This window comes from Gopherus evgoodei, chromosome 15 (assembly GCF_007399415.2).
Source record: "Gopherus evgoodei ecotype Sinaloan lineage chromosome 15, rGopEvg1_v1.p, whole genome shotgun sequence".
Lineage (NCBI taxonomy): Eukaryota > Metazoa > Chordata > Testudines > Testudinidae > Gopherus > Gopherus evgoodei.
Window position 1 is genome coordinate 29651077 of NC_044336.1, and position 26942 is coordinate 29678018.

Below are 26942 nucleotides of genomic sequence, written 5' to 3' on the forward strand. Positions count from 1 at the left end.
CTCTGCGCTGGTTAGGCCTCAACTGGAGTATTGTGTCCAGTTCTGGGCACCGCATTTCAAGAAAGATGTGGAGAAATTGGAGAGGGTCCAGAGAAGAGCAACAAGAATGATTAAAGGTCTTGAGAACATGACCTATGAAGGAAGGCTGAAGGAATTGGGTTTGTTTAGTTTGGAAAAGAGAAGACTGAGAGGGGACCTGATAGCAGTTTTCAGGTATCTAAAAGGGTGTCATCAGGAGGAGGGAGAAAACTTGTTCACCTTAGCCTCCAATGACAGAACAAGAAGCAATGGGCTTAAACTGCAGCAAGGGAGATTTAGGTTGGACATTAGGAAAAAGTTCCTAACTGTCAGGGTAGTTAAACACTGGAATAGATTGCCTAGGGAGGTTGTGGAATCTCCATCTCTGGAGATATTTAAGAGTAGGTTAGATAAATGTCTATTAGGGATAGTCTAGACAGTATTTGGTCCTGCCATGAGGGCAGGGGATTGGACTCGATGACCTCTCGAGGTCCCTTCCAGTCCTAGAGTCTATGAGTCTATGTGCATAAATGTTTAAAGCATCAAGGGTTATAATTTTACTTTTATTAAAGCCCTTTTTTAAATGATATGATATGTCACCTCAAAACAAATTTGCTTCAGTATTAACAATAAGTTACTTAGACTCAAACATTAACTCAAACATTAACAAAAAGTTACTGAAAACCTTTTTACACATCTAGCCAAAATTTTCAAACTAAGTGGCTAAAGTTCAGCTCCTAAACTCGTAGTTCAGCGTTTAACGGGTGCAATTTTCAGAAGTACTTAAGTGTCTTAGGAGGAGTTTGGTGTGGTCAAAACATTTCAGCTGTCTTGACTTGTGGAAGTTTAATAGGTATCAGAAGCTTGTGCTTGTTGCAAATATAGTATGGACTATTTGTTTCTTAATTTTTTGTGTTTCAGTTTGTTTTTCCTCAGAGTAAGTAAGTTAATAAGGCCACAGACTTGTCTTTTTCAGCATAGATGAGCACTCTAAGCGTTGAGCTTCTTAGCAGAAAAAAATGTAAAATCTGAAATTCTACTAATAATTAGGAAGCTAAAGAAACAAGTATAAAACATTCACTTTAGCAATTTAAGACAATAAAATGGGAAGTAAAGAACTAGCAATATGTAAAAAAACAAAATCTAATTTGTATTTAAATTGATTTTTAAAATTTAATCATGAATTTTATCCACCGTAAATAACCCTTCATCTCACACATCTAAGTGGTGCTGTCTCAGAGGATAGCCTTTGTTGGTTGTAGATGTACCAACAGTAATATGGTATTTTTAATGTTTGTAAAGCACTTTGAAAATATAAAACATTGTAACTAATCAATCCTTACAAGCCAACAGGAGGTAAGTATCATTATCCACTGGTACTCAAGGGGAAACTGAAGCAGAGAAGATAAGTGACTTGCCCATTCTCAAATAAGGAGTCAGTGACAGAGCCGGGATTGGAACTCGAGTACAATTTTCAAAAGCACCTCTGGGCTTGTCTACATGGTAAATCATAGGGATGTTAGTGTAAAATAGCTAGGGTGGGAATTTAAAACCACTAGCTATTTTGCACTAGCTCCCCATGTGACCACTCTTATTCTGTGCGAAGAATACCTTTTTGGAGTTTGGGTTAAACCACTGCAAAAAGGCACTGTTCAGTGCAGCAGCAGAGTGTCCACCTGGGGAACAGCTATTCTGTACTAACTATTCTGGGCTTCCTTCCCTATAGACAAGCCCAGAGTCCCATTTTCAAAAGTGAGTTAGGCACTTAGAAGCCTAAGTACCATTGATTTAGGCTCCAAAGGCCCAGATTTCAACAGCAGTTCAGTAGGTAAATACCTATGAGGATCTGGGTCTAAGTGCCCAAATCACTTTTGAAAATTGGACTTAGGCATCTAAGCCATTTAGTTCCTTTTGAAAATTGTATTAAATCATGTATTAAATCATGCTGCTTTAATGGAAGTCATAAAATAATCCAATATACAGTGCCAAGTATTTGGAACAGGCTGCTCTTTCTAAAGGAGGAAGCAAGCGTTCAGGTAAGAAGTAAGATGCCAGCAGGACAATGAGTATTACAGTGAAGGAACCTAATGCTGCCCCTGTCTTAAACAATACCCTAGAGACCTTTTGTTTGCAACAATGCCAAAATACTAACCAGTAGCCACAGAGTCACTCAACGGACAAAAACCAAAGGTCCAGAACAAGTCTTCTCTTCTGACACTTCCCACCTCAGCCCTCTGGAAACCATACACCAAAACCTTTTATGTACTGATTTGTCTGGATGACAGAGTGACAGATATAAAAGTTTATTAGAGAATATTTAAATAAAGATGATACAAAGAGTTAAAAGCGTCAGTTGTTGGTCATTGGGGGCAACATACAGAGTATAGGGGGATGCTGGTATTTGGGAATTGGTTAGCACATAACATATACAGTCTGTAAGGTCCCCCAATGTGGGGTGTACGGTGGGTGGGATCAGGAAGCAGCAGGGAAGCAGTGAAGGTACATCGCTCATATAGTGGGTTATAGGCAGTCACGGGTATAAGTAAGCGGGCTGGGTAATGGGGACAGGATGACCCTCACATGGTGCAATCTAGTTCGGTGGCTTTAGGGCTTAGGGGATATGGTTCGGTAGGGGGGGTTTATGGGCCTCCTCCCCCCCGTTGGTGCACAGAGCCACGCCGGCTCACTCTTGGTATTGGCGGTGGCCGGTGATGTGCTCTGTGTAAATGTCTCTAGACCACCGGATAGTGTCCGAGACCATCAAACGTCTCATGAGCCGTGCATAGCGACGGCCCACCCCACAGGCCCTAAGAACTCGTTCATTACAGGGGTCCCAGGCACCCAGCGCCCCGACGATCAGGGCGTCGGTGTAAACCTCGTAGCCCTTTGCCCGCAGGATGTCAGCCAAGGGGGCATATTTTTCAAGTTTGCGGGCTCGGGCTTCGCGGAGGGCCAGGGTCCTGTTCTCAAATGGGATCGTCACGTCGACGAGGATGATCTTTTTCCGTTCCTCGTCGGTGACGACGATGTCTGGGCGCAGCAGGCTGTCGGTGTCGGGGATGGTGCGGTTGACTGCAATATCACCCAGGTGTGGGGCAATGGCCTTCACCAGCCGGTCCTGGACAGCATTGTGGCGCAGCTGCCAGGCTCTGGCGTGGGGTTTGCAGCTGCACAGCACGTGGGGCAAGGTCTCCAGGGCGTATCCGCACTTCCTGCAGCGCTTGTCTCGGTTCCCGTGGTGGACGGCTCCGTTGAGCGGGACGCAGTTCAGGCGGGCGCGGTGTATGAACCGCCAGTCGGCGAAACGGGTGAAGCTGCCCACAGGGAGGAAGTGATTGCTGGAGTCCCACTTGCTGGTCACCTCAAAGGCCTTGCCCTGGTCAGGTTTTTTCCTCAGGGTGTCCACGTAGAGCGCGTGGACAGCGGCCTTCAGTGATTTCTCCAGCACGCCCCTGGCTCCAGGGCTGATGATGGTGTTGCCCTCCGTCTCGATTCGCGGCACCAGGACTCCCAGCTCCTGCCGTTCCTCGCTCCATACCCAGCGGCAGCCCAGTCGTTTTCCCAGCCGGCGCGTGGCGTTTCGGGCGCGGGACCACAGCGAGGCGATGTCGCCCCCATCCCGGGCGAATTCGCCATCCAGGGAGCCGCTCAGGAAAGTGGCTACATCCGGGCCGGACGGAGGCCTGCCAATTCGCTTCTCGATGACGGTGCGTAGGGCGGCCGCTGCGACGTTCTTTACCGTGGCGTCCGGGCACGTCAGGAGGCGGAAGGCGTGCGTGACGACCGCAATGTCGCAGAGGTCACCCATGCGGGGGACGTTGGCACCGCCGTGCCTGTGGGCAATGTATATGAGCTCATTGCTGGCTCTCTGGGGCAGGAACAGCCACTGCTTAACCAGCTGCCGGATGGTGTTGTCTGCCCTGTTGAGGGGCACCTTTGCCACGGCGGAGCCTCTCAGGACGAAGGCGATGCGGGGGATCAGGAAAGTGTTGAGGGCGTTGATCTTCTGTCACGGCGCCAGCAGGGATGCGTCGATCTTGGCAGCGTCCTGTAGGATCTCCCGGATGGTGTCCTCAAGGGTCTGCCGGACACGGACACCAGTCGGCGTGCCGAGGTGTTGGTACGCCTGCCCTTCTGCCAGGGGAACGACGGACTCGCCCTGGATCTGGAACTCCGTCGTCTGCACCGAGTCTCTCTTGCTCCCGTCGACGTGGAGGGATGCGCACTTCTTGGCGTTAAAGCGGAGATTTGTCCAGTCAGCGGCTCTCCCAATGGTATTGAGCATGTTCTGGAGCCTCTCGGGGTCGTCCGCGATCAGGACCAGGTCATCCGCATAGGCCAAGATGCTCACCCTTTCGCCGTGCAGGTCGAAGCCGTCAGCGTGGTCTGAGATCGCCCGCAGGAGAGGCTCCATGGCCAGGTTGAAGATGATCGGGCTGAGGGGGCAGCCCTGTTTCACGCCGCTGTGGATCGGGATCTCGGCGGTTTCTCCTTCTACCGAACGGATGGTGGTGCTGCAGTCCTCGTAGAGTTCCCGGATCAGGCGTAGAAAGGACTCCGGCATCCCGAACTCCCGTAGCGTGCTGAAGATGTGGTGGTGGGGGATGGACCCGAAGGCGACTTGGAAGATCCAAAGATTATCAACTTTATAAATGTTATGTATATTTTGATGGGCTAGGAAATGTATTCTGGCTCCAAGGGGATGTAACAGATATTTCCTAAAGGAACCAAAACCACTGGGGGATAATTAATGCAATACCTAGGCAAGTAACAAGCCTGCAGAAGCCTCACCTCCTGGGGAAATTGCATATATTAGTTTGACCTGGTTCAAGAGATCAAACAAAGAAATGAAAACTGTATAAGTGACCAGCCTGACATAGAGAAGGACCTATTTGACCCAAGATGCCAGTATGAGGGAGATGCAGATGAAGAGCAGTCCTCTTCAAATCAAGGCCATTAAACCAACCATACTTGAGTCTGGCTTTAGTTTCTAATAGATTAGGCTAACATGGATCCATCAAGGGGATTCAGAAACAAAGTTATAGAAGAAAGTTCATTCTCCTTACCTGCACTCATGACACCATGCACTCCTGTCTTCTGCATACACTCTTCCACATCACTGAGGTACTGGATGTTTCCATTTGCAAACACAGGGATGCTCACAGCCTTCCTACAAAAGTGAAGAGAACAATCACACAAAGCAAAGAATCAGAAAACAGAAACCAACCAGATCACAATGTGCTGAATGAATCAGAAACTTCTAATGTTATCACAAATTCCTGTTTCCCCTTTGATGCCCCTGCACCACGTTCTGGATCCAAACCTTACATGGAAGCTGAACGTGTTTAGCCAGAAGCTTGTCTAACCCTTGCGTATGGGGTTAAGGGGACTATGCACATCGATGCACGCACATGTTGATATCTGTACAGGTGCACTTACCTCACAGCCTTGATATGCTCCCAGGATGCCACACCAGCAAGAGATCCCTTCTGTTCCTTAGTGCGGCCATGGACAGTCAGTAGCTAGGATGCAAAGTTTCATTTAATTTTCAGTGTACTTGGATCATTAGAAACAAAAAAGCTACACCAGGAAATTTCCCCCTCTGCTCATGTACGGGTATGCCACAGAACTCCCAATGTTACCTCAACCACTGTGCGGACTCTGGCCCCAGAAATGCCATCAGTCACATACTGTGACAAGGACTTGGGCATCTCTGAACTCTCCACTCCCTAAAAAGGCACAGACATTTCCTGGGAGATTCTATAGCGTTCCTGTATCCTCAGCTCTCTTACTGATTTGGTGTTCACTTTGGAACAAGTAACAAACATGGCTAAACCTGCTGCTTTTGGGCATAAAGCCAGGCCACATCTGTTATATTATCTCATTTCTGATGGTCCCTCCCAATTTGTACAATTTAATTGGAGTTAAATCCCAGGAAATCCTCCTATTTCTCATTTGTTATTGGCTGTGTCTGCTACAAGGTGTCCCTTCACAGATGCACTGATTTCACACTTTCATGTTGCCTCCTACAGCATTGTGCCTAGACAAAAATTCTCACTCCCAGTGAAGGAGGCAGCATGGTGCAATGGTAAGAGCAGGACACTCCAAGTTAGGAGACTCAGGTTCTGTTGCTGATTCTGCTATTGACTCTGCTGTGTATGACAAATGAATAAGTCACAATTCTCTGTGTCATTTTCTCCATCTGCAAATTAATGTAACCTATCAGTTTCCACAAAACACAGAGATCTTTGGATGAAGGTGCTTTATAAAGATATTTATGTCTAATGCAATAGTACTGGAAGCAGCTGCCTCCTTACCTGGCAGCCAGCCTTCTCCAGCAACTGTGCATACTTCACTGTCTTGTCAATTTCTGGGAAAACACGGATTTTGCATGTGATGGGAACAGAGAGCTTCTCATGAGCAAGCAAAACTGGGGAAGGATTGAAAAGACAGGTAAGTGGATTGCACAACGCTTCGAAGAGAGTCTATTCTCCCCAAGATCTGTGCAGCAGAATGGCCTAACGAGCCAGCACTCCTGCAACAACTGTATTGTTTATACTTAAGGCTGTGAGTCTTTCACAGAGGTCACAGATTCCATGACTTTCTGGGACATCTGGGATTTCTGCAGCAACTGGTGCGGTTGATCTCAGGGCCACCTAAACAGCTCAGGTAGCCCCAGGGCCAGCTGCACCGGCTGCTGCTCAGGTGGCCTCAAGTAGCAGTCTGGGAGCAGCAGCGGCAAGCCCCAGGCTGCCCTGCACTCTGGAACAGCAGCTGCAGGAGATGCCCAGAGCACCTAAGTTTTAGTCAGGGCATTTATATAGTACAAGTCATGGACAGGTCACAGGCCGTGACTTTTTGTTGTTGCCCATTACCTGTCCATGACTTTTACTAAAAATACCTGTGACTAAATCGTAGCCTTATTTATACCGCACTGTCTGTATGTCTACACAGACTAGGGGAGTGGCCGCAAAGAGTGAAGTCAAAACCTGAACTGCAATAGGAAAGGCATCAAATGCTAAAAATTAATTTACTGAGCCTCCTCCTCCCTTTCCATTATATTAAGTCCTCATTCTCCTTACTTTCAAGGCCCTTAACAGCTCATTTTCTTACTTATTTACTCTCTATTCTTAACATGTCAACCCTTGTTCCTTCTGCTCTACCAACAATGCCAGCCTTGATCTCCATTTGTCAACTTCTCCCACAAATATCTCTGTTTCTTTCCATGCTACCACTCATGCATGGAATGCCCCTCTGAACTGGCTTATAAAGTCACCACCCTCTTCTCAAGACTCACCTCTACCATGATGCTTGTGAGAAATGATCATGGTTAAGCAGAGGGCCTATTCAGGATAACTAATACAATCTGGGTCTTTTTTGTGTGTGTGGTCAGTGCCCAGCATGTTGTGGGGCTACCAGAATAAAAAATAAAATACCCATTATATTTCCCCTATATTATGTCCCCACCCCACTCTCTCCCAAAGCGAGACCTCGGTTAATGAGACCCCTTTCGGGGACTTACTCATTTTCTGGAGAAGAGCCCACTCCTCTTGCAAGAATGCTCCATAATGACCTGTAACAAAATAGCACATTATGGGCTGGCACAGACAGACAAAATTATGATCCTGAAGAGTTCTGTTTCTTTCTCTCTCTCTCACTCACACACACACACACACTCTCTTCCACTCTTCTGCCAAACTGGACGTGCTAGGTTAAACAATGAAACCCCACACCCTGCTCTCTCTAGTTCTCCTTAAGGCAGACCAATGCATTGACAGTTCAAAGTCCTATTTTCAGGGTTTTAGAACTGGTATGTAAAAATTCACTCTGGGTTTAAGGTTGGCAGAACTGAAGGGTCTATTGTCTCTGGATGCCGATGTATAGTTCCTATCCACCCTTAAAAAAACAACTTGTGCTCAGGAAACTGAACTGAGGAACAGATGATTAACAAATTTTTGGTTCCTCCCTTTTCTTCTCAGCTAAAATGCCCTGACCTAGCCCAGAATTCCTGACATCTGTTTCTTTTTCCCCACAGATATCCCTGCAATCTCCTTAGCCCTCCTGCAACTCTTTCATTTTTTCAGAAGTTAACATGAATAAGCTCTGTATGTGCACTGGGGACACAGGAGACCCTAAATGTTGGCCTGCAAGAGATTATTTTAAAGGAAGCCTTAAGAAGTTTTACTGAATAATTAAAATCAAAATTTTCTAGTTTCTGATGGAGGAAGGTTTTAGTAAACCCTTTAAACATGTAAAATGACACTTTTTGGATGGATATTCTGCACACAAAAGCTGGCTAACAGTGCTTTGTAGAACTACACTTCAAGCAACTAGTTTTAGCTTCTGTTACTTACAAGGTACCAAACCCAGTCCTGGTTAAAATGGATGTAACTCTGCTGATTTCAACAGAATTGCCAGGCACATCAAGGCAGGATTTGGTCCACAGGATGTTGCACTGCCATAAGGTAAGTTTAGATGTGCAACATGTCATTGCTTTGTTCATTCAGAGCTCAGATTTGCACATACCTCTTTTTGCAATCATCTGAGGGCAACCCAAATTCAGGTCTATGGCCTCACAATAATCCTGAGCCAACAGTGCGGCCTGGACAAACACTTCAGGGTCATTGGCACAGAACTGAGAAAGATGTACATAAGTAACAAGTTAGGCAAGGTTCAATTTCAAGTACTGACAAAATATTACTACTACTTATAAAGGACCTCATTGCTATAGCAATTTATGTATCTTAGATTAGAAGCAGAGACAGATTCTCAAATTAAAGGAATATATAAGCCTTGACATGCAACTGCTGCAGAGCCACAACTTTAAATAACTTCCCCTACCCCCAAAAAAGTTCCCCCCAAAACACAGAAAGTTTAGCATTCCAGAGCCAAAATCAAAAGAAACCCTGGACAAAGTGATGCATTTTATAACACATTTTATATGTGCCAAAGCCAGGTGAGAGTGGATTCCAAAGGAGAGCATTCACTATCCATATCTATCTAAAATAAGCATTCTGGATATACATAGGTGGTTAGCAGAAGAGAGGAAGAAAGATGTTTCTGAGGTAACTGGGTCCTGAGTCAGTCAGGATTTTGTAGATACCAACAGGATTTTGTAGATACCAACAGGATCAACATTACATTCCACAGGTGGATCAGTGCAGAATGTGGAGCACAGATACAATATGAATCAATTGTTCACAGTCTCAGATCAAATTAGTATTTAGCACATACAAAATATGAATTCATCAAGAGCAAGTGTGTTTTCATTTTGTGTTGTTTTGTTAAGGGGGACTCAGTCAGATAGTTTAGGCTCCAAATGCAGTCATTTTAAACAGGTTTTACAAAGCCCACTGCTAATGACAAAAATGGTTTGATGATTAAAACTGAAAACAGACTAGTAAGGTTCATTGTCCAAAATGAATAAAATATAAAAACCAAACAAACAGCATAACAGGGGCTGTCACAGGGTAAAATTGCTCTGCATGGTAGTTTGGGTTCAGTCTCACCTGTGCCTGATTTACCTGCCATGGCATGCAACTGTGAACCATGTCTGCTGGGAGATATAAAGGCAGCCTGCAGCCAGTAGGAGGGTGAGCTGACAAAAACAGCAGTGTGATGGAAGGTACTGGTGTAATAAGGGTTGAGGAGGAATAGCTGTAGCTCCCAGGCAAGTTAGCTCAAAAGGAAATAGTTTTTTGGGGACAGACAATGTGATCATAGAGATCAAAGCACTTGGCTGCTTCACTTACTAAGGTCTTGACACTAAGGCCTGGGAAATTGGGCTTGCTACACCCTATAGTGTTACCTACTGAGGTGGGTCAAAAATCCCCTGCACGGAAGGGGGAAGGATTGCTGAGCCCTGGGAAGGGCTGAAGGAAGCTATGAGCTGGGGTAAGGTGTGATAATTATGACTGGCTGTATGACCCAACAAGAGTATGTAGAAAACTTTTATACCCTAAAATGGAGAAGACTGATGACTTAGCTAGACAAACCCAAAACACTAAAGCAGAGGTTTCTAAACTGATTGACCTTTTTGGAGATGTTATCCTGTAACAAGACAGTCTGTGCCCTTTAAGGAGTAGTGGGACCTGGAGTCAGTCAACCCCTGTTCATCATATGAGCCCTTTAAGTAAACAGCTATTCAAGGGAGCACTAGACTAGCTGGGGAAGGAGGCCAGGTGTTAATCAGGTACCTCCTTAACATGACAAAACCCAGCTGTTGGCTAACTTGCAGGAGGAGACAATCCCTGGGATGGGACCCAGAAAGGAGATTGGTAGGCTGGGGAAGCCCATATAAATCACAACCCAAAAAGGAGGGCAGGGGGCCTGAACCAAGGGAATGAAATGTGAGTTCAAGGACCAAGGGAGACTCTGTGGAGCAGGGCTAGAACCTGGACATTGGTGGGCTGGGGAAGCCTGCTTGAATTGCAGCACAGTCCCATCAAGGAGGGCTGTAGAATCCCTTTGCCAAAGGGGAAGGAGTTGAGTGCAGGGACCAGGGCAGAGACTCTCCAGAGAGGCCAGAAGCTGTAAGTGGACTAGTAGAGCTCCCTGGACTGGAGGGAACTGGGAACCTGAAGCCTTGTAACAAGGGTAAATTGGAACTGAAGTTGTCTAGTGCCCAGGTAAGGCTTAAGGACCTATTTTCAACAGAAGACATAATGCCAGATAGTGTCTTAATAAAGGAAGAGTTGATTGAATGGTCAAATGATGGTGGACTCTCTCAAATCCAACAAAGTGCAGTCAGGCAGCTTTTGGTTGAGCAGTAGAGAGGAGTTAATTCCTGTATAAGGATAAACTTTAAAACTTCTGATGACTTTCAGCACTACATATCTCTGCGAGACTGGCTTTTCTACCCTGATTGCCATTAATAGCTAGTACAGGATGAATCTCAGGTCAGAACTGGACCTATGACTGAAGCAAACCAATATCTCATCTGACATAAAGCAACTGTGTTGTGTGAAACAAGCACACCTGTCTCATTAACAGCATTTTTTTAGTATTCAGTGCTACTCAATACTTTGTTTTTCTTTATTTAAATTTTGTCAAAAGGCAAGCAAAGTGAACTTTGGCTCATGTTCAACAATTCTCCAAATAAGGATTAGGAGGAACTTCAACTTCAAGTTAGGTAAGTCAAATTCAAGCCATTGACTTAGTTCAGCAACAGACCAAAATATATCAAGATGTCACTTATGACACTTGTTTCTTGTAATTTGAGTAACAAAGACCAATAATTGCTGCTGACTTTTGTTTCACTATCTAAAAACCTGAGATGCTTTAAAAGGATGTTATAATCTAATGTTTTAGGATTCCTTGAGTTTTTTTACTATGGGAAAGCCCAAACCAGATGTACACAAAAAAGTGGTATTTCCTACATGAGATTTTTTAAATAAGGATGAATCAAAATTAGGAACTGCAGGGCTAGACCTCAGCCAAGACACCAGATTACCGGTCCAGCCAAGGAGGAAACTCAGCATACCTTAATGGGGAAGGTGTATCACTGCTGCTACAAGGGAAAGTTAAATTTTAAACATCCAATTTTAATTCTAAAGTTAATAAGGAAACTTTAAGACCTAAGCTGATAGTCATCAAACAAATCCCAGATTCACTCATTTCAGAAGGTTCTGTATACCTTTTCCCTGCTCTTACTTGTTTACATAGTCTCTCAAGAATACATTGCTCTGTTTATACACTGAAATTTCTTTCTTGGGATGTCCTCCATTACTATCTCTTCATGGAACAGGCAAGACTCTATGGGTGAGAATTCTTCTTACAGATAAGATCAGTAATAATTTCAGGTATATGGCATGAGTTAGTGTTTGTACAGCACTTCAAGTAAAGGGCTATAAATAAGTATTCTGGAGCAGCATACTCTCCAAGTTTATTTATATTATGGTAACGCCCAAAATATGCCATAAGAACATACACTTAGCCAGGGACTAGCTCTACAGAGCTTACACTGTAAAATTAAAATTCCTTTTAATGACTTTACCTGCACAATCAGTGGCCGGTCCTCAGGGCACACATCACAGTATAAATTCTCTTTGCGGTAATTGGCATCTCTGACAAAGACCTGAGCATGCAGCATGGGTGTGTAACACAACTGGGCTCCATGGCGACGGCTCAGTAGTCTCCAAGCTAGTTCACTTTGATCCACCATAGGAGCAACTACATAGTGAGCACCTCTCAATGTGTTTCTCCAGAACTCAAACCCCTGGAGCTTTGGCATCTTACCCAGACTAAAAGGAAAGAAGGAAATACATAAATAATTCTTTTTTTCAAAGTGAAATTAATCATGAGCAGAGACAAAAGAATCTGATGATCTTTTCCCAAGTAAACAGTAACAAATATTTCTAGTGTCAGGTGACATGCAAAGAAAAGCCTGTCCCCTGCTGTATTTTTCTATAATATTTCTAAGGTGCACACCACAAAGTGCACAGAGGGCTCGTACAGTCCTGGTTGTGATAGCTACTGTACAAACAGCACCCACAATATTTTTTTTCCAAAATAACACACACCCCTCACCACCTGCCCACTTCATATTTCAACCTATTGATCATGAGAAAAAGCTCTAAAGAGTGTCTACTCAGGTTCTAGGAGGCAGCAAATTCCTGAAGTACTTAAATCAAGCCAGATCTCTGGCACTCGGTAAATCTACCTAGATTTCACTGTACTTCAGCTTGGTGGTATTCTACCTAAAAGTGCATTACCCACATAAAGACTTCTGCCTTGCCTTTCAGGTAGATAAGAAATGTGGTGGTGGTGGCAGCAGCTTTCAAAAGTCAAACTGCAGAGAAGCATAGGAGTAAGTGAACTTGAGGTGAAAAGTCTATGACTATTCTGCCCCATGGTCAAATGTGACTGGCAGGAGAAGACTCCAGCCAGGAGCTTATAATACGAAAGTTCTGAAAAGTCCTGTGACAGCATATGAGTGAGGATGAAATCACAAGAAGAAAACTTGTTTGCAGTGATGTTGTAACTGTGTTGATCCCAGAGTGAGAGATGAGGTAGGTGAGTTAATTGTCTTAGGAATAAAACTGTAAAAGCAGGATCAGGTGAGCCATGGTTAAAGAAAAATCAGAGCTAAAGAATGAACTGCTTTGACCCTTTACATTTGGTGTGGGTTAGACACTTTGAAGCTTTAATTTCTATTAAATAAAGAAACCTTTTAGAGAGCTTCAACTTGGTAACATTAAAATCAACAGAAGGAGGGATTTGAAGCTGCTATTTTTCATATTTGATTTTCTTGTGGGGTAGAAAACACTGTCACAACAGCAAAGAACATATCAGAAATGGTTTGGAATCCTCTGGCAGAACCCACATTCAAAGACTAAATAGTTGACAGTACTTAGTGTTTTACTATTTTATTTGCATAAACATAAACACTAAATATGTAAGCACCTTTTGGATCCATTAAATAAATAAAAACAGCAGGCTCTCTGAAACCAGGAAAAAATACAACCTTAAGTCAAGATCCGTATCCTCAACAGCCTGCCCTTCAGTCTTCCCTCCCCCAAACCCTCCAAAAACGCTGGGTTGTGCAGTGTGGCCATGAAGGCCAGCAGATTCAGGAGATTTCGGACCAAGGGGCGGGGGAACATGTTTCAGAAAATCTGGGATAGCTCATGGAAAATGTCCTGCCTTGAGCGCAGGCCGGAGTGCCTCCACCGACCCCGGTGGCAGCTGCACGTGGCACTGGAGAGTCTCTCACGGAGGCAGGTCTTAAGCCACTTAGGGCGTCCCAGAAGAACCGTGGTACCTACACCGTGGTAGGGTGGCTCGCACTTTGGCTGTGCGCTGCCATGGAGCGTGGTAGCGATGCCCACACCGAGGACTGGGCCCAGGCCCGAGCGGCACCCCGGGCTGTGAATTCCCGTCTTCACTCCGGCTCCTTCGCTATCCCGCGGCAGCCCGGCCCCCCGTCATACCCCCGGGCACGGGGCGGGCCTGCCTGCTCCCCGCCCAGCCAGACGCGCCTGTCAGTGCCCAGGCGGGCTCAGCGCATCCGGCTGGGAAGCCAGCGGGGCCGCGCATAGGGGATGGGCGGTGCTTGCCGGGCCGCACAGGCTTCAGGCCGGGCGCAGCCGCCTGTCCCGCCCAGGCAGCGTCCGTATCCCGCCCCCGCCGAGACCCCCCACGGTACCTGCTCCCCGAGCCGCTCGGGGGCTGGAGCCGCCGCCTGCGGGCCAGGAGGCTCGGCCCCTGGCTGGGCGCTGAGGCAGCCGGACGGTGCCTCCGCCATCCCGCTCCGACCGGCTCCCCGGTGCTACATCGCACAGGCCCCCCCCGAAACCGCGGCGCTGCCCGAAGGGGCCGCCAGGGGGAAGAGTGGCGGCCCCGGCCCGCGCACAGCCCCTGCGGGGCGGGAAGGGAAAGGAAGGGGGGGCCCCGCCCCGCGAGGAGAGGGAATGGGGTTCCTCCTCAGGCACCCCATGAGCGGGGGAGCGTCTGCCTGCCTCACGCAGGCTGAGGGCAGCGGGGAGCCGTGGTCCTTGCCTCACACGCCCTGGCTGGGAATGGGGGGGCTGGGCTGGGCTGGTGGTTCTGTATCTGGGATGGGATGTGGAGACTGGCTTCAGGGCGTGGCTTTGCAACACCCATCCCTGTGTGACTTTAGACAGGTCCATCCTGTACTTCAGTCCCCTTCTGAAATGCGGCGGCTGCCTTCCTACCTCCTCAGGGTGTGCAAGACTAACCTCCACGAATGGTGCTGAGATGCGGTTAGTGTGGGATGAGGGCCAGAGGAGCTAGCTAGCTAGAGGGGTTCTGTCATGGGTGGGGAGGGGGAGTCCCCCCCCTTCACACATATGGAGTGGGGAATGGTGAACACTACTCTGCTCCTTATTTGAGAGGACATTCTGAATTTGGTGCCTACAAGATGTGTTTTGTCCCATAATCTCACACTGATGGAGGCATAGGATTGTTCCTTGCGTGGTGTGCTATGGGACCCGGCTTTCAGCTGCAGTGGTAGTCTATTGGGAGCCCTAAGCAGGAATATTTTGTCACCCCCTCCCCCATGCCCAACACACTGTCAAAGCAAATAGGGGCCCTCTTGAGCTGCTCAGGGACCTAAGCAATTGCTTCGTCTGTTTACGCCTAGCGCCAGCTCTGCTGGCACTTGCCCTCTGACTGCCACCACCAAACACTGTTACTGAGATAGACTCTGATGGGAAGAGGAGTTGTCAAACAGAAGGTCTTGGCAGAGCTTCCCACAGCAGGGACATCAAGTACCTGTCTTAGTATCCTTTTGGGGAAAGGTGGTATTATGTAGGATCAGCTGATTATTGCTTTCTTTTTGATGTGTGTGGGTTGGTTTTGTTTTCACTCTCCAGTGCTTTAGAGAATGGGGTGTTTGCATATTTTGTTGAGAGAGTATCAGAAGCTGAATATTCCTTTTCTTTGTTGATTAGGAGATAGGGCCTAATTATGCTTTGCAGTCATTGTTGAGAAGTCCCTAGGCACATAAATATTTGGCTGCAGCACTGCACATACAGTGTTTCTATGGGATTTATCCCAACTGGTGTACTTACCTTCAGAGCATATATGGGACCTGGCTCCAGACTTAACTCTTGTAGAGGAAGATGGTTTCCTAGCTGTTAAGACTAGTCTGATCTTTTGCATAACGTAGGTCAGATAACATCATCCTATAATCAAACCTATCTTTTGCGGCTGAGGTAGAGCGTTATCTTTTAGAACAGCAATTCTCAAACGGGGCTCCAAGGACCCCAGGGGTTCCTTAGAAACTGCACCGAGGGTTTGCAAAATATTACAAAAAAATAAAAAAATCTCACTGCATGTCTGCATCATCTACTAATTAAAACTAACAAATCTACTTTTTCTGTTTACACAACATATGCCATGGTGTATGAACAATGCGTAATACTCACATTGTATAAGCATCAGTGTCAAATCTCACTGCTTTGCGACAGCAAATCAGAAGTGACCTCAGTTTTTTTGATGGCTGAGAGGTCTTCGGTGGGTGGAAGTGGAATATATTTTTACAGTGTATGAGCAAATTACATTGAAAATGGATAAGTTTTTTAAAAGTCCTTATACTAGTACTGCTAGTTGCACTGAAGGAAGCCATGAAAAATCCAGAGTTCAGTAGTACGAAATGAATAACAGAAAGTTGATAAAATTTATATTGATTTTTATCAAATTTATTGATGAATGACCGCAAGGCACTGTATACTTACAAATCCTATCAAACGAAGCAATTAAATCAGCAAAGTTGAAACTACACTTCACAACAAGGCACCTGGAGTATAAAGATAAATCCAGAGACTTTTTTCAACAAAGGAAAGAAGAATAAAACTCAAATGACAAACATAACATCGGTTCTGGAGAAGGCTCTGAAAGCATCTTTCTTAACGGTACTTTGGATTGCAAAGAATAAAAAATCCCATAACACTGGAGAAGAACTGATTCTGCCCGCTGCTTTCAAAAAGTGTGATGTGTTGGTAAGCGAAGATTCTTAAGGCCATACCACTTTCTAACAACACGTGATGAAAAATGCCAACTAATTGAAAAAGACGGTTACTCACCTTTGTAACTGTTGTTCTTCGAGATGTGTTGCTCATATCCATTCCAGATAGGTGTACGCGCCGCGCGTGCACGTCTGCCGGAAACTTTTTACCCTAGCAACTCCAGTGGGCCGGCAGGTCGCCCCTAGAGTGGCGCCACTATGGCACTAGATATATACCCTTGCCGGCCCGCCCGCTCCTCAGTTCCTTCTTGCCGGCTACTCCGACAGTGGGGAAGGAGGGCGGGTGTGGAATGGATATGAGCAACACATCTCGAAGAACAACAGTTACAAAGGTGAGTGACCGTCTTTTCTTCTTCGAGTGATTGCTCATATCCATTCCAGGTAGGTGATTCCCAAGCCTTACCTACGCGGTGGGGTCGGAGTGAGAAGTCGCGGCCTGGAGCACTGCAGAACCAAAAGCCGCATCATCTCTGGACTGCTGGACCAGGGCGTAATGGGAAGCGAATGTATGGACCGATGACCAGGTCGCCGCCCTACAGATCTCTTGTATTGGCACGCGGGCGAGGAAAGCCAGCGATGATGCCTGTGCTCTGGTGGAGTGAGCAGTCACACGGCCCGTCGGAACTTGGGCCAGGTCGTAGCAGGTCCTGATGCAGGAGGTAACCCATGAAGATAACCTTTGGGAGGAAATCGGGAGCCCCTTGACTCGGCCCGCTACTGCCACAAATAACTGAGGGGACTTGCGGAAGGGTTTGGTCCTATCCACATAAAATGCTAGTGCCCGTCGGACATCTAGCGAGTGAAGCTCATGCTCCCTGCGGGACGAATGGGGCTTGGGGAAGAAGACTGGGAAGAAAATCTCTAGGTTCACATGGAAAGCTGAGACCACCTTGGGAAGAAAGGCAGGGTGAGGCCTCAGCTGTACCTTGTCTCTATGGAAGACGGTATACGGTGGGTCCACCGTGAGGGCCCTCAGCTCTGACACTCGTCTAGCTGAGGTAATGGCCACAAGGAAGGCGGTCTTCCACGAGAGGTAGAGCAGGGAGCAAGTAGCTAATGGCTCGAATGGAGGGCCCATTAGCCGAGTCAGGACCAGGTTGAGGTCCCATGAAGGGGCCGGAGGGCAAATTTCTGGATAAAGCCGTTCCAGCCCCTTCAGGAATCTCGCCACCATAGGGTGAGAGAAGACAGAACATCCGTCCACTCCAGGATGAAACGCGGAGATGGCGGCTAGGTGGACTCGGAGGGACGACAATGCCAGACCCTGGGTCTTAAGGGACCAGATGTAGTCCAAAAGAGTGGTGACGGGAGTCTCCATAGGGCGAAGAGCTTTCTCTGAACACCAGCAGGAGAAACGCTTCCACTTAGCTGTGTAAGTCGCTCTGGTGGAAGGCTTTCTGCTGCCCATGAGAACCTCGCGAACCGGGGTGGAACATCGCAACTCAGAGTCTGTCAACCACGCAGGAGCCATGCCGTCAGGTGAAGAGACGGAAGGTCTGGGTGACAGAGCCTGCCGTGGTCCTGAGTGATCAGGTCCCGATGAAGGGGCAGGGCAACTGGGTTGGCTACTGAGAGGTCCAGCAACATGGGGTACCAGTGTTGTCTGGCCCATGCTGGAGCTATGAGAATCACCCGGGCTCTGTCTCTGCGCACCTTGATGAGAACTCTGTGAATCAGCGGGAGGGCGGGAAAGCATAACACAGGTGGGCTGTCCACGGGATCAGGAATGCATCCGCTAGAGACCCTGGCTCCCGACCCTGGAAGGAGCAGAATGTTCGACACTTCCTGTTCACCCTGGACGCGAAGAGGTCCATCCGGGGACGACCCCACCTCTGGAAGAGTGAGAGGGCGACATCCGGACGGAGGGACCAGTCGTGCGAACGGAAGGATCTGCTCAGCCGATCCACTAGGGTGTTCCGCACTCCCGGGAGATAGGAGGTGGACAGGTGAATCGAATGGGCTATGCAAAACTCCCAGAGACGTATTGCCTCGAGACAGAGTGGAGAGGACCTGGTGCCGCCCTGCTTGTTGATGAAAAACATGGTCGTTGTGTTGTCGGTGAAGACCGCGACACAACGACCTTGAAGGAGATGGACAAACTCTTGACAAGCAAGGCGGACCGCCCTCAACTCTCGTACGTTGATATGGAGGTAGATCTCTTGTGGTGTCCATAAGCCCTGAGTTCTCTGGGTGCCGCAATGAGCCCCCCATCCCAGATCGGAGGCGTCCGTGGTCAGGGATGCCGAAGGTTGGGGCGGATGGAACGGGAGCCCCGCACAGACTACCGATTGGTCCAGCCACCAGCGAAGAGAGTCCAGCACCCTCTGAGGGACGGTGACGACCGTGTCCAACGACTTTCTGGCCGGCCGATACTGCGCAATGAGCCATGATTGAAGAGGTCTCATGCGGAGTCGGGCATATGCTGTTACAAACGTGCAGGCTGCCATGTGGCCTAGGAGGGCCAGGCACGTTCGTAGAGAGGTCAGCGGGGCCGCTCGCAAACGTAGAATGATGTCCGACAACGACTGGAACCTGGGCAAGGGTAACAAGGCCCTGGCCAGGGTAGAATCTAGAACAGCCCCAATAAACTCTATCCGCTGTGTGGGGAGTAGAGTAGACTTGTCCACATTGATTACGAGGCCCAAGGTCGCAAAGAGGGTGCTGATCCTGTCGACATGGTCGCGGACCTGCAGCTCCGAGGTGCCTCGGATCAGCCAGTCGTCCAAGTAGGGGAAGACGTGGATGCGGCAACGTCGAAGGTGTGCGACGACGACTGCCATGCATTTTGTAAACACTCTTGGGGCCGTAGAGAGGCCAAACGGAAGGACCGCAAATTGGTAATGTTGGCGGTCGGCCACGAAGCGGAGGGAACGCCTGTGTTGGGGGGCAATCGAGATGTGAAAGTAGGCGTCCTGCATATCGAGGGCGGCGTACCAGTCTCCAGGATCCAGGGAAGGGATGATGGTTCCAAGGGATACCATGCAGAACTTCAACTTCACGATATACTTGTTGAGTTCCCGCAGGTCGAGAATGGGCCTGAGGCCGCCCTTGGATTTGGGGATTAGAAAGTAACGGGAATAAAACCCCTTGCCCTTCTCGTTTTCCGGAACCGCCTCTATGGCTCCTTTGGCAAGGAGCGCGTGCACCTCCTGACGGAGGAATTGCTCGTGAGAGGGGTCCCTGAAGAGGGACGGGGAAGGTGGGTGGGAGGGTGGGGGCGAAGAAAACTGCAGGCGATAACCGGCTTGCACCGTAGGCAAGACCCAACGGTCCGACGTTATTTGGGTCCACGCCGGGAGGAAAAAGGAAAGGCGGTTGGAAAACTGCGGGGAAGGATCCGGAGGGGAAACTGGTACTGCGCCCCCTGGTGCACCTTCAAAATGAAGGCTTAGGTCCTGGAGGGGCCTTGGTGGAGCCTTGGTTCTGCCCCGTTTGCCCACCAGACTGCCTGCGGCGGTTGTTCCTGCCTCGGCGCCTCGAAAGGTCCTGCCGTGGGCGAAACTGAGAGTTTGGCCGCCGCTGCTGCTGCTGCTGGTTTTGCTGCCTGAACGGCCTACGTTGTGTCGTCGACGTATGCATGCCCAGCGACCTTATTATGACCCTGTTATCCTTAAGATCCTTCAATCTAGGGTCTGTTGTATCCGAAAACAGGCCCTCGCCTTCGAAGGGGAGGTCCTGGATTGTGTGCTGGAGCTCCGGCGGAAGGCCAGAGACCTGCAGCCAAGAAATCCGGCGCATCGTCAGCCCCGAAGCTAGGGTCCGAGCGGCCGAGTCGGCAGCATCAAGGGAGGCCTGTAGCGATGTTCTTGCTACTTTCTTGCCCTCGTCCAGGATGGTAGAAAATTCCTGGCGTGCATCCTGGGGCAAGAGCTCCACAAACTTCCCCGCCGCTACCCAGGAATTGAAGGAGTAGCGGCTGAGGAGGGCCTGTTGGTTTGAGACCCGGAGCTGCAGCGCCCCCGCCGAATAGACCTTGCGGCCCAGGAGGTCCATCCGCCTCGCCTCCTTCGACTTGGGCGCTGGGGCCTCTTGCCCGTGGCGCTCCCTATCGTTCACTGACTGGACCACCAACGAACAGGGGGTCGGGTGAACATATAAGTATTCATAGCCCTTTGAGGGGGCCATGTACTTTCGCTCCACCCCTCGAGCTGTCGGGGGATGGAGGCTGGTGACTGCCAGATGTTAGTGGCATTAGTCTGGATCGTCTTTATGAAGGGCAGGGCCACTCTGGTGGGCGCATCGGATGAAAGGATGCTCACCACCGGGTCCTCACTTTCCGACACCTCCTCCGCCTGCAAGTTCAGGTTCTGTGCCACTCGGCGGAGGAGGTCCTGGTGTGCCCTCAAATCCAGTGGGGGGGGAGGGGGCTGGAGGACGAGGTGCCCGCCACTGCCTCATCCGGAGACGAGGACGAGGAGACCCCCGGCAACAAGGTGTCCACGGGGGGTTCCGTGAGGGGCTGCACCTCCGTTTCCAGAGGGAGCTCTGGGTCCCGGTGAGTACCGTCCGTTTCCGGGGAGTGAGGGGGTCTAGACGCCGTCGCCTCCGGTGGTCTGCGCTCCGCCACAGGGCGGGGGGTAATGTGTTGCGGGCCCTGGGCCTGAGAGTATGCCCATGGGGTCCAAAACCCCCACTGTGGAGGCCCTCGTTCTTGTGGCGGAGGGTCTTGGAACAGGGCCGCGTGCCTGTCCTGTGCCATGGCATAGACACTGCCAGTGTGGGAGGAAACCGACGGCTCCCTAGAAGGCCAGGGGGGCGCTGAGCTTGGTTGATATGCAGCTCTATGTGCCGTGACTGACGCTCCCCTCGGTGCCGCGACCCACATCGGTACCGGGATCGGGACTGGGAACGGCGTGATGATCTGTGCCGAGATCCCGACCGGGAGCGGGAACGATGTCGGTGCCGGGAGCGGGACCGCGACCTTCTGTGAACGCGGTGCCGGGCCGGCAGCGGAGACCGGGACCTACCACCAGCGTGGTGCCGGGAGGTCGACCGGGTTCGGGACCTGCCACCGGTTCGGTGCCGGGAGGTCGACCGCGGGGCCGAACGCCGAGGCGAACGGCTCCTGGAGTCTCGGTGCTGGTGGTGAGATGAGCCCGAGCGGGACCGTGCGGATGGTGATCGGTGCCGCGAGTATGACCGGTACCGTCTGGGCGACCGGTGCCGGGACTCTGAGCGGCGCCCCGAGCGGGAGCGTTCGCGCCTCCGGGGTGATCGGTGCCGGGACTCGGGAGACAGCGCTCGAAGCATCGGCTTACCCCTGGAAGTTATGCGTCCCGGGGGTGCCGGCTGAGGCTGAGATGGCTCCGTTAGAGCAATTAAGTCCCGAGCCGAGGCGAAGGTCTCCGGCGTCGATGGGACCCTTTGCTCGACCCCTGATCTTACGGGGGAGCTAGGTGGAGCTGGACTCGACGGACCTTCTGGGCCCGGAGTCGACAGCAGTCCTGCAGGCGGTGCCGCGGCAAAGGCAGGTGCCGGGCGGTCCGCTCGGGCCTGCCTTGATGGTGTCGCAGACGCCGAGGGACGTAGATCTGCTCCCGGTGCCGGAGATGGTCGGTGCCGGGGAGTCTTGCCGGTGCTGGCGCGGTCCAGTGCCGGAGTAGAACTGGCTGACTGCGCCGCCAGTGCCGGAGATAGGGTCGCTTCCATGAGGAGAGCGCGAAGTCTTTGCTCTCTCTCCTTTTTAGTGCGAGGCTTAAAAGCCTTGCAAATGCGGCACTTGTCGCTAATGTGCAATTCCCCAAGGCACTTAAGGCACGCGTCGAGGGGATTGCTCGTAGGCATCGGCTTCTTGCACGTCGAGCACTGCTTGAAGCCCGGCGAGCCAGGCATGGGCCCGGTGCCGGGGAGGGCAACGGCCCACCCGCAGGCAACGTTCAATAACTATTTACAGGATTCTAACTAACTATTATACTAAAAGGCTACTACTTAACTAAGAACTATCTACAATCAAACGACGAAGACGAACAGGAGAGCTAGGGACGTGGAGGTCAGCAAGCTGCACTCCACAGTTCCAGCAACCGACACGGCGGTAAGAAGGAACTGAGGAGCGGGTGGGCCGGCAGGGGTATATATCTAGTGCCATAGTGGCGCCACTCTAGGGGGCGACCTGCCGGCCCACTGGAGTTGCTAGGGTAAAAAGTTTCCGGCAGACGTGCACGTGCGGCGCGTACACCTACCTGGAATGGATATGAGCAATCATTCGAAGAAGAAGGCTACATATATATGAACATTTTGCTGTTCAGCTTGATGAGACAACTGATGTTGGTAATGCAGAACAATTTTAGTTTTTGTTTGTTATGTTTGGCTGGGGGGACATTTTGAAAGATTTTCTTTTTTGTCAGGAGTTACCAAAACAGACAACAGGTCAGGAAATATTCAAATTATTGGATGATTTAATGAAAGCTGAATCGCTAGTGTGTTGCTGTTTTCATGGACAGTGCTGCCACTGTTACAGACAACAGGAGTGGTGGTGTAACAAGAATACAAGCCATAAACCCACAGTTAATTGTAACACACTGTATGTTGCATCGCCAGGCCCTTGCATCAAAGAAAATGGAACCCCAATTACTGATGTGCTAAATTCAATTTTGTAAAGTCCTGGCCTTTGAATTCACATATTTTTGCAAAGCTGTGTTTAGAAATGGGTGCAGGACATGACAAATTAGAGTTTCATATGAAAGTGTGTTGGCTATTTCTCAGCAGAGTGTTAGAAAGAGTTTTTGAGCTTGGCAAAGAGTTGCTGGTTTTGTTTTCTGTGCACAATCCAACAATCACCACAAACTGTTCTGGCCGAATATGGCTTGTAATACTTGCATACTTCGCAGACATTTTTAACTTGTTGAATGCACTGAACTTGTCCCCACAAGGGGGCAATACAACCATACTTGAGGTAAGTGACAAGATTGCAGCATTTCAGAAGAAAATATTTAGAAAACTAGACTGAGCAGCGGAATCTGCCACTACTGACAGAATTTCTGGATCCAAACAGCGTGACAATTGACTGTGTGAAAGAAAGGATTGTTGCTCATCTTTCAACTTTGTCAGAATACTTCAGGATTTACTTTAAAAATATAAACATGGAGAAATATGATTGGATTTGGGCTCTGTTCTCAACTTTTGCTATATCATTTTGCCATTTGAGTGGAAAAGCAGAACAGAAGCTATTCAACCTATTGTGAAAATTAAGTTTCAAGAACAGACACCTTGCCCGTTTTGGCTAACTGTTGCTGTGGAGCACACAGTTTTAGTTAACAAAAGCAATGAAAGTGTTGCTACCTTTCCCAAAAACATATATATGTGACACATCATTCTCTGCCATGACAGCTATGAAGACAAAGTTCAGGTCCTGACTGAAAGTGTAGAATGATATGAGTTTGCTTGTCAACCATCACACCAAGGACAGAATGACTCTGCAGTAAGACATGCACACCCATGTCACTGATATCTGTAATTACTCATACTCTTTTTGTTAAAGTGGGGGTTCTCAAACTTTATTGCATCACCACCTCCTTCTGAGAAAAAAAATGTACTAGGCAATCCCGGGGAGGTAAGGGGGAGAGGGCAAAGCCCAAGCCCTGCTGCCCCAGGCAGGAGGCCCAAAGCCCAAGGGTTTCAGCGTCAAGCAGGGGCCCTATAATTGAGCCCTGCCACCCAGGGCTGAAGCCCTTCAGCGTAGGCCTCAGGAAGTCTAACACCAGCCCTCATGATCCCATTAAAAAGGGGTCATGACCCACCTTGGGATCCTGGCCCCGTTTGAGAACCACTTTCTTAATGCATTACTAACAGTACATGTTTATATGAAGTACACCTATACTTTTGTCAGCCATTTCTCAGTTGGAGGTCCATGATTAACATTACATTTGAAAAGGGGTCCATCAACAAAAAATGTTTGAGAACCTCTGTTTTTAGAAAGACATCCAGTTTCAACTTAGACTTCAGTGAAGGAGAATCCACTACACCCTTTCATAAATTGTTCCAGTGGTTAATTCCACTATTAAAAAATCTCTACTGTATTTCTGGCCTGAATTTATCTAGTGTCAGCATCTAGCCATTGACACATGTTAAAGAGCCTTTTACAGTCTGAAATTTTCTCCCTGTGCTGCTAATTATAGCCTATGACCATAGACTTGTATCTTTCCCAGGCAGACCCTTAAAGTCTGTAGGTCTACATTTCTCTGGAAAGTGTCTTATTTGGGTGAAAGTACGACCTGATCATCTGCACTGGAAGTTCAATATATTCTAGTTATTTTAGACCAAGGAGAACATATTCCAAAAAAGTGATGTCACAAAAAAATCTCTGCTAGCAGCCCCCTCTGTTTTATACTGGATTGGGGAAAGGTTAACTTTTGTTCCTCTTGTTGCCCTCAGCTTCAGCTGTATGGCCCAGGGAGAGTGTCTCTTTTCTAAGAGGATCCCAGGTAAGTTAGGGCTTTATGTGTCAGAAACACCACCTTAAATTCTATCCAGAAGCCACTGTATGGCTAGTGCAGCTCCAGAGTGCAGCTGTCACATGCTCATGGTAAGTCGTCGTATGGGTGCCATATTCTGCACTAGGCCTAGTTTCTAAGTGGATTTAAAGTGTAGCCCCATTGCATTGCAGTCATCCAGTCTAAAGTATTTATAATACTACAGAGTAGGTAAGAGTTGTTGAATTCAGTCACATGCTCCTGCTGCATGTGTGGGTATGGAATAGCAGTCTGCCATCCTGTGGCATCTCACATTAACCTAATGCACTAAGCAACATAATTATATTTTGGTACTGTGACAGACCCAAACCAGTGGGGTACAGGAGTCTGGTAGAGGGCAAATATACTAGTCACTGGATAAGTAGCTTTCTGTTCCCTGAGTGACCAGAGCAGGGGCAGCAAAGAATCCTGTGGCACCTTATAGACTAACAGACGTTTTGGAGCATGAGCTTTCGTGGGTGAATACCCACTTCCTCAGATGCATGGGCTGCACTAGAGTAATCACGAACCTGCTAGAACCAATTAAGGCAGACAGGCTAATTAGATCACTTGCAGCCAATCAAGGCAGGCTAATCAGGGCACCTGGGTTTAAAAAGGAGCTCACTCCAGTCAGGTGGGGGGGAGCCAGAGGAGAGGAAGTGTATGAGAGGAGCTGGGAGCAAGAGGCTGTGCTGCTGGAGGACTAAGGAGTACAAGCGTTATCAGGCACCAGGAGGAAGGTCCTGTAGTGAGGATAAAGAAGGTGTTTGGAGGAGGCCATGGGGAAGTAGCCCAGGGAGTTATAGCTGTTACAGGAGGCACTATTGACAGCTGCAATCCACAGGGCCCTGGGCTGCAACCTGGAGTAGACACAGGAGGCGCTGACTCAGATTGTGGGGAAGATCACTGAGGAGAGCAAATCTGCCAATAAGCGCAGGACCCACCAAGGTAGAGAAGGAACTTTGTCATAGTACATAACACTAACACTTGTGGCAATTAAAAGAACCTGATCATATAAAGATTATAGTCAGATGGAGGCCCATACTTCAATCACGAAGGAGTCTTGCATTCTTCTGCATGTGAAAACTACACCCAATGCATGCCCCTTTATTCCCATTCTTGATATCTCTGGCATAATAAATCACGCTTGCTCTATACTCTCCCTTCTTTGAATTGCTGAAACAGTTGTTTCATTTTACTTCTCTAGCTGCTCTTTCAGCATCTCTTGGGAACCTCTCCCTCCCAGACTGTCCCATTTCACCTTAAGTACCAGGTGATAGCCCTCTCTTTTTCTCTCTATACCTGGGCTCCTGGCACAATGACCAAATTTCACAGCAATAAATTCTGTTGCAATGTGTTCTCGCTGAACTATCTTTCAGTCCCTTTCTTCCTCCCCCAGCACAAGACTTTGGCTCATAGTTGAAATAATCATTGCTGAAAATAGCCATCAGCAAATCTTACCCAATGATTTGCAATAGTGGCTTTTCCCCCCCTCTATCTTCTTCAGATACAGTTCCACAGACCATGGCAGTTGTGATAGTATCCAGGCAGGCCAGCTCAGAAACTCCCTCCCGCCATTTGTGCTAGAGAAAAGGGGGAAGATCATAGCTGGTTTCAGTAGCAAGTTTTTCCAGCTGCCACAGCCTCAACTATTGCACTGTTCTCCAGGTAGTCCAGATAACCAGCCAACGGTTCTGGCTCCCCAACTTTGCACTTCCTGGGTCCACACAATAGTACAGGGAGAAAGCACTGGAATCCAATTAATTTCTCCTTTGGGAGTTTAATGTCACTCTCCACTTGGAGACTTGGCTCTGGCAGAAATTTCCTCTCTCAAAGAAGCAAGTGTAACAATAGTGCTTGATTCTGCACAAATAAAATACAAGAGCCATATATCTGTCACAATAGCTCATTGAGAACCATTAGGCAATATAAGCCCTATTAAGTTATTTTTGGCAGACTATATTCAGCAGCCAATAAGATAATGGGTT

General features: G+C 48.6%; 1 protein-coding gene and 1 long non-coding RNA gene across 4 annotated transcripts in view; one reads left to right on the forward strand and one right to left on the reverse strand.

Annotated features, from left to right (window-relative positions):
- DUS1L (dihydrouridine synthase 1 like) overlaps positions 1-14260 on the reverse strand; it is a 29480-nt gene extending 15220 nt beyond the window's left edge. The window contains exons 1-7 of one of the 3 annotated variants that reach the window (XM_030534927.1): positions 14165-14260; positions 12014-12260; positions 8545-8653; positions 7541-7591; positions 6336-6448; positions 5458-5540; positions 5085-5188 (exon numbers count right to left, since the gene is read on the reverse strand). In XM_030534927.1, the coding sequence (XP_030390787.1) occupies positions 5085-5188; positions 5458-5540; positions 6336-6448; positions 7541-7591; positions 8545-8653; positions 12014-12250 (697 nt within the window). In that variant the 5' untranslated portion in view covers positions 12251-12260; positions 14165-14260. Of the gene's footprint in view, positions 1-5084; positions 5189-5457; positions 5541-6335; positions 6449-7540; positions 7592-8544; positions 8654-12013; positions 12261-13662; positions 13957-14164 lie in introns of those variants that run through there. The other 2 variants (XM_030534926.1, XM_030534928.1) reach the window with 2 other exon arrangements.
- Positions 14261-16173: 1913 nt separating this feature from the next.
- On the forward strand, positions 16174-26531 carry LOC115635764. Its single transcript, XR_003996682.1, has 3 exons — positions 16174-16481; positions 24878-24927; positions 25799-26531. It is a non-coding gene; the product is annotated as an uncharacterized LOC115635764 (long non-coding RNA).
- The last annotated feature ends 411 nt before the right edge of the window (positions 26532-26942 follow it).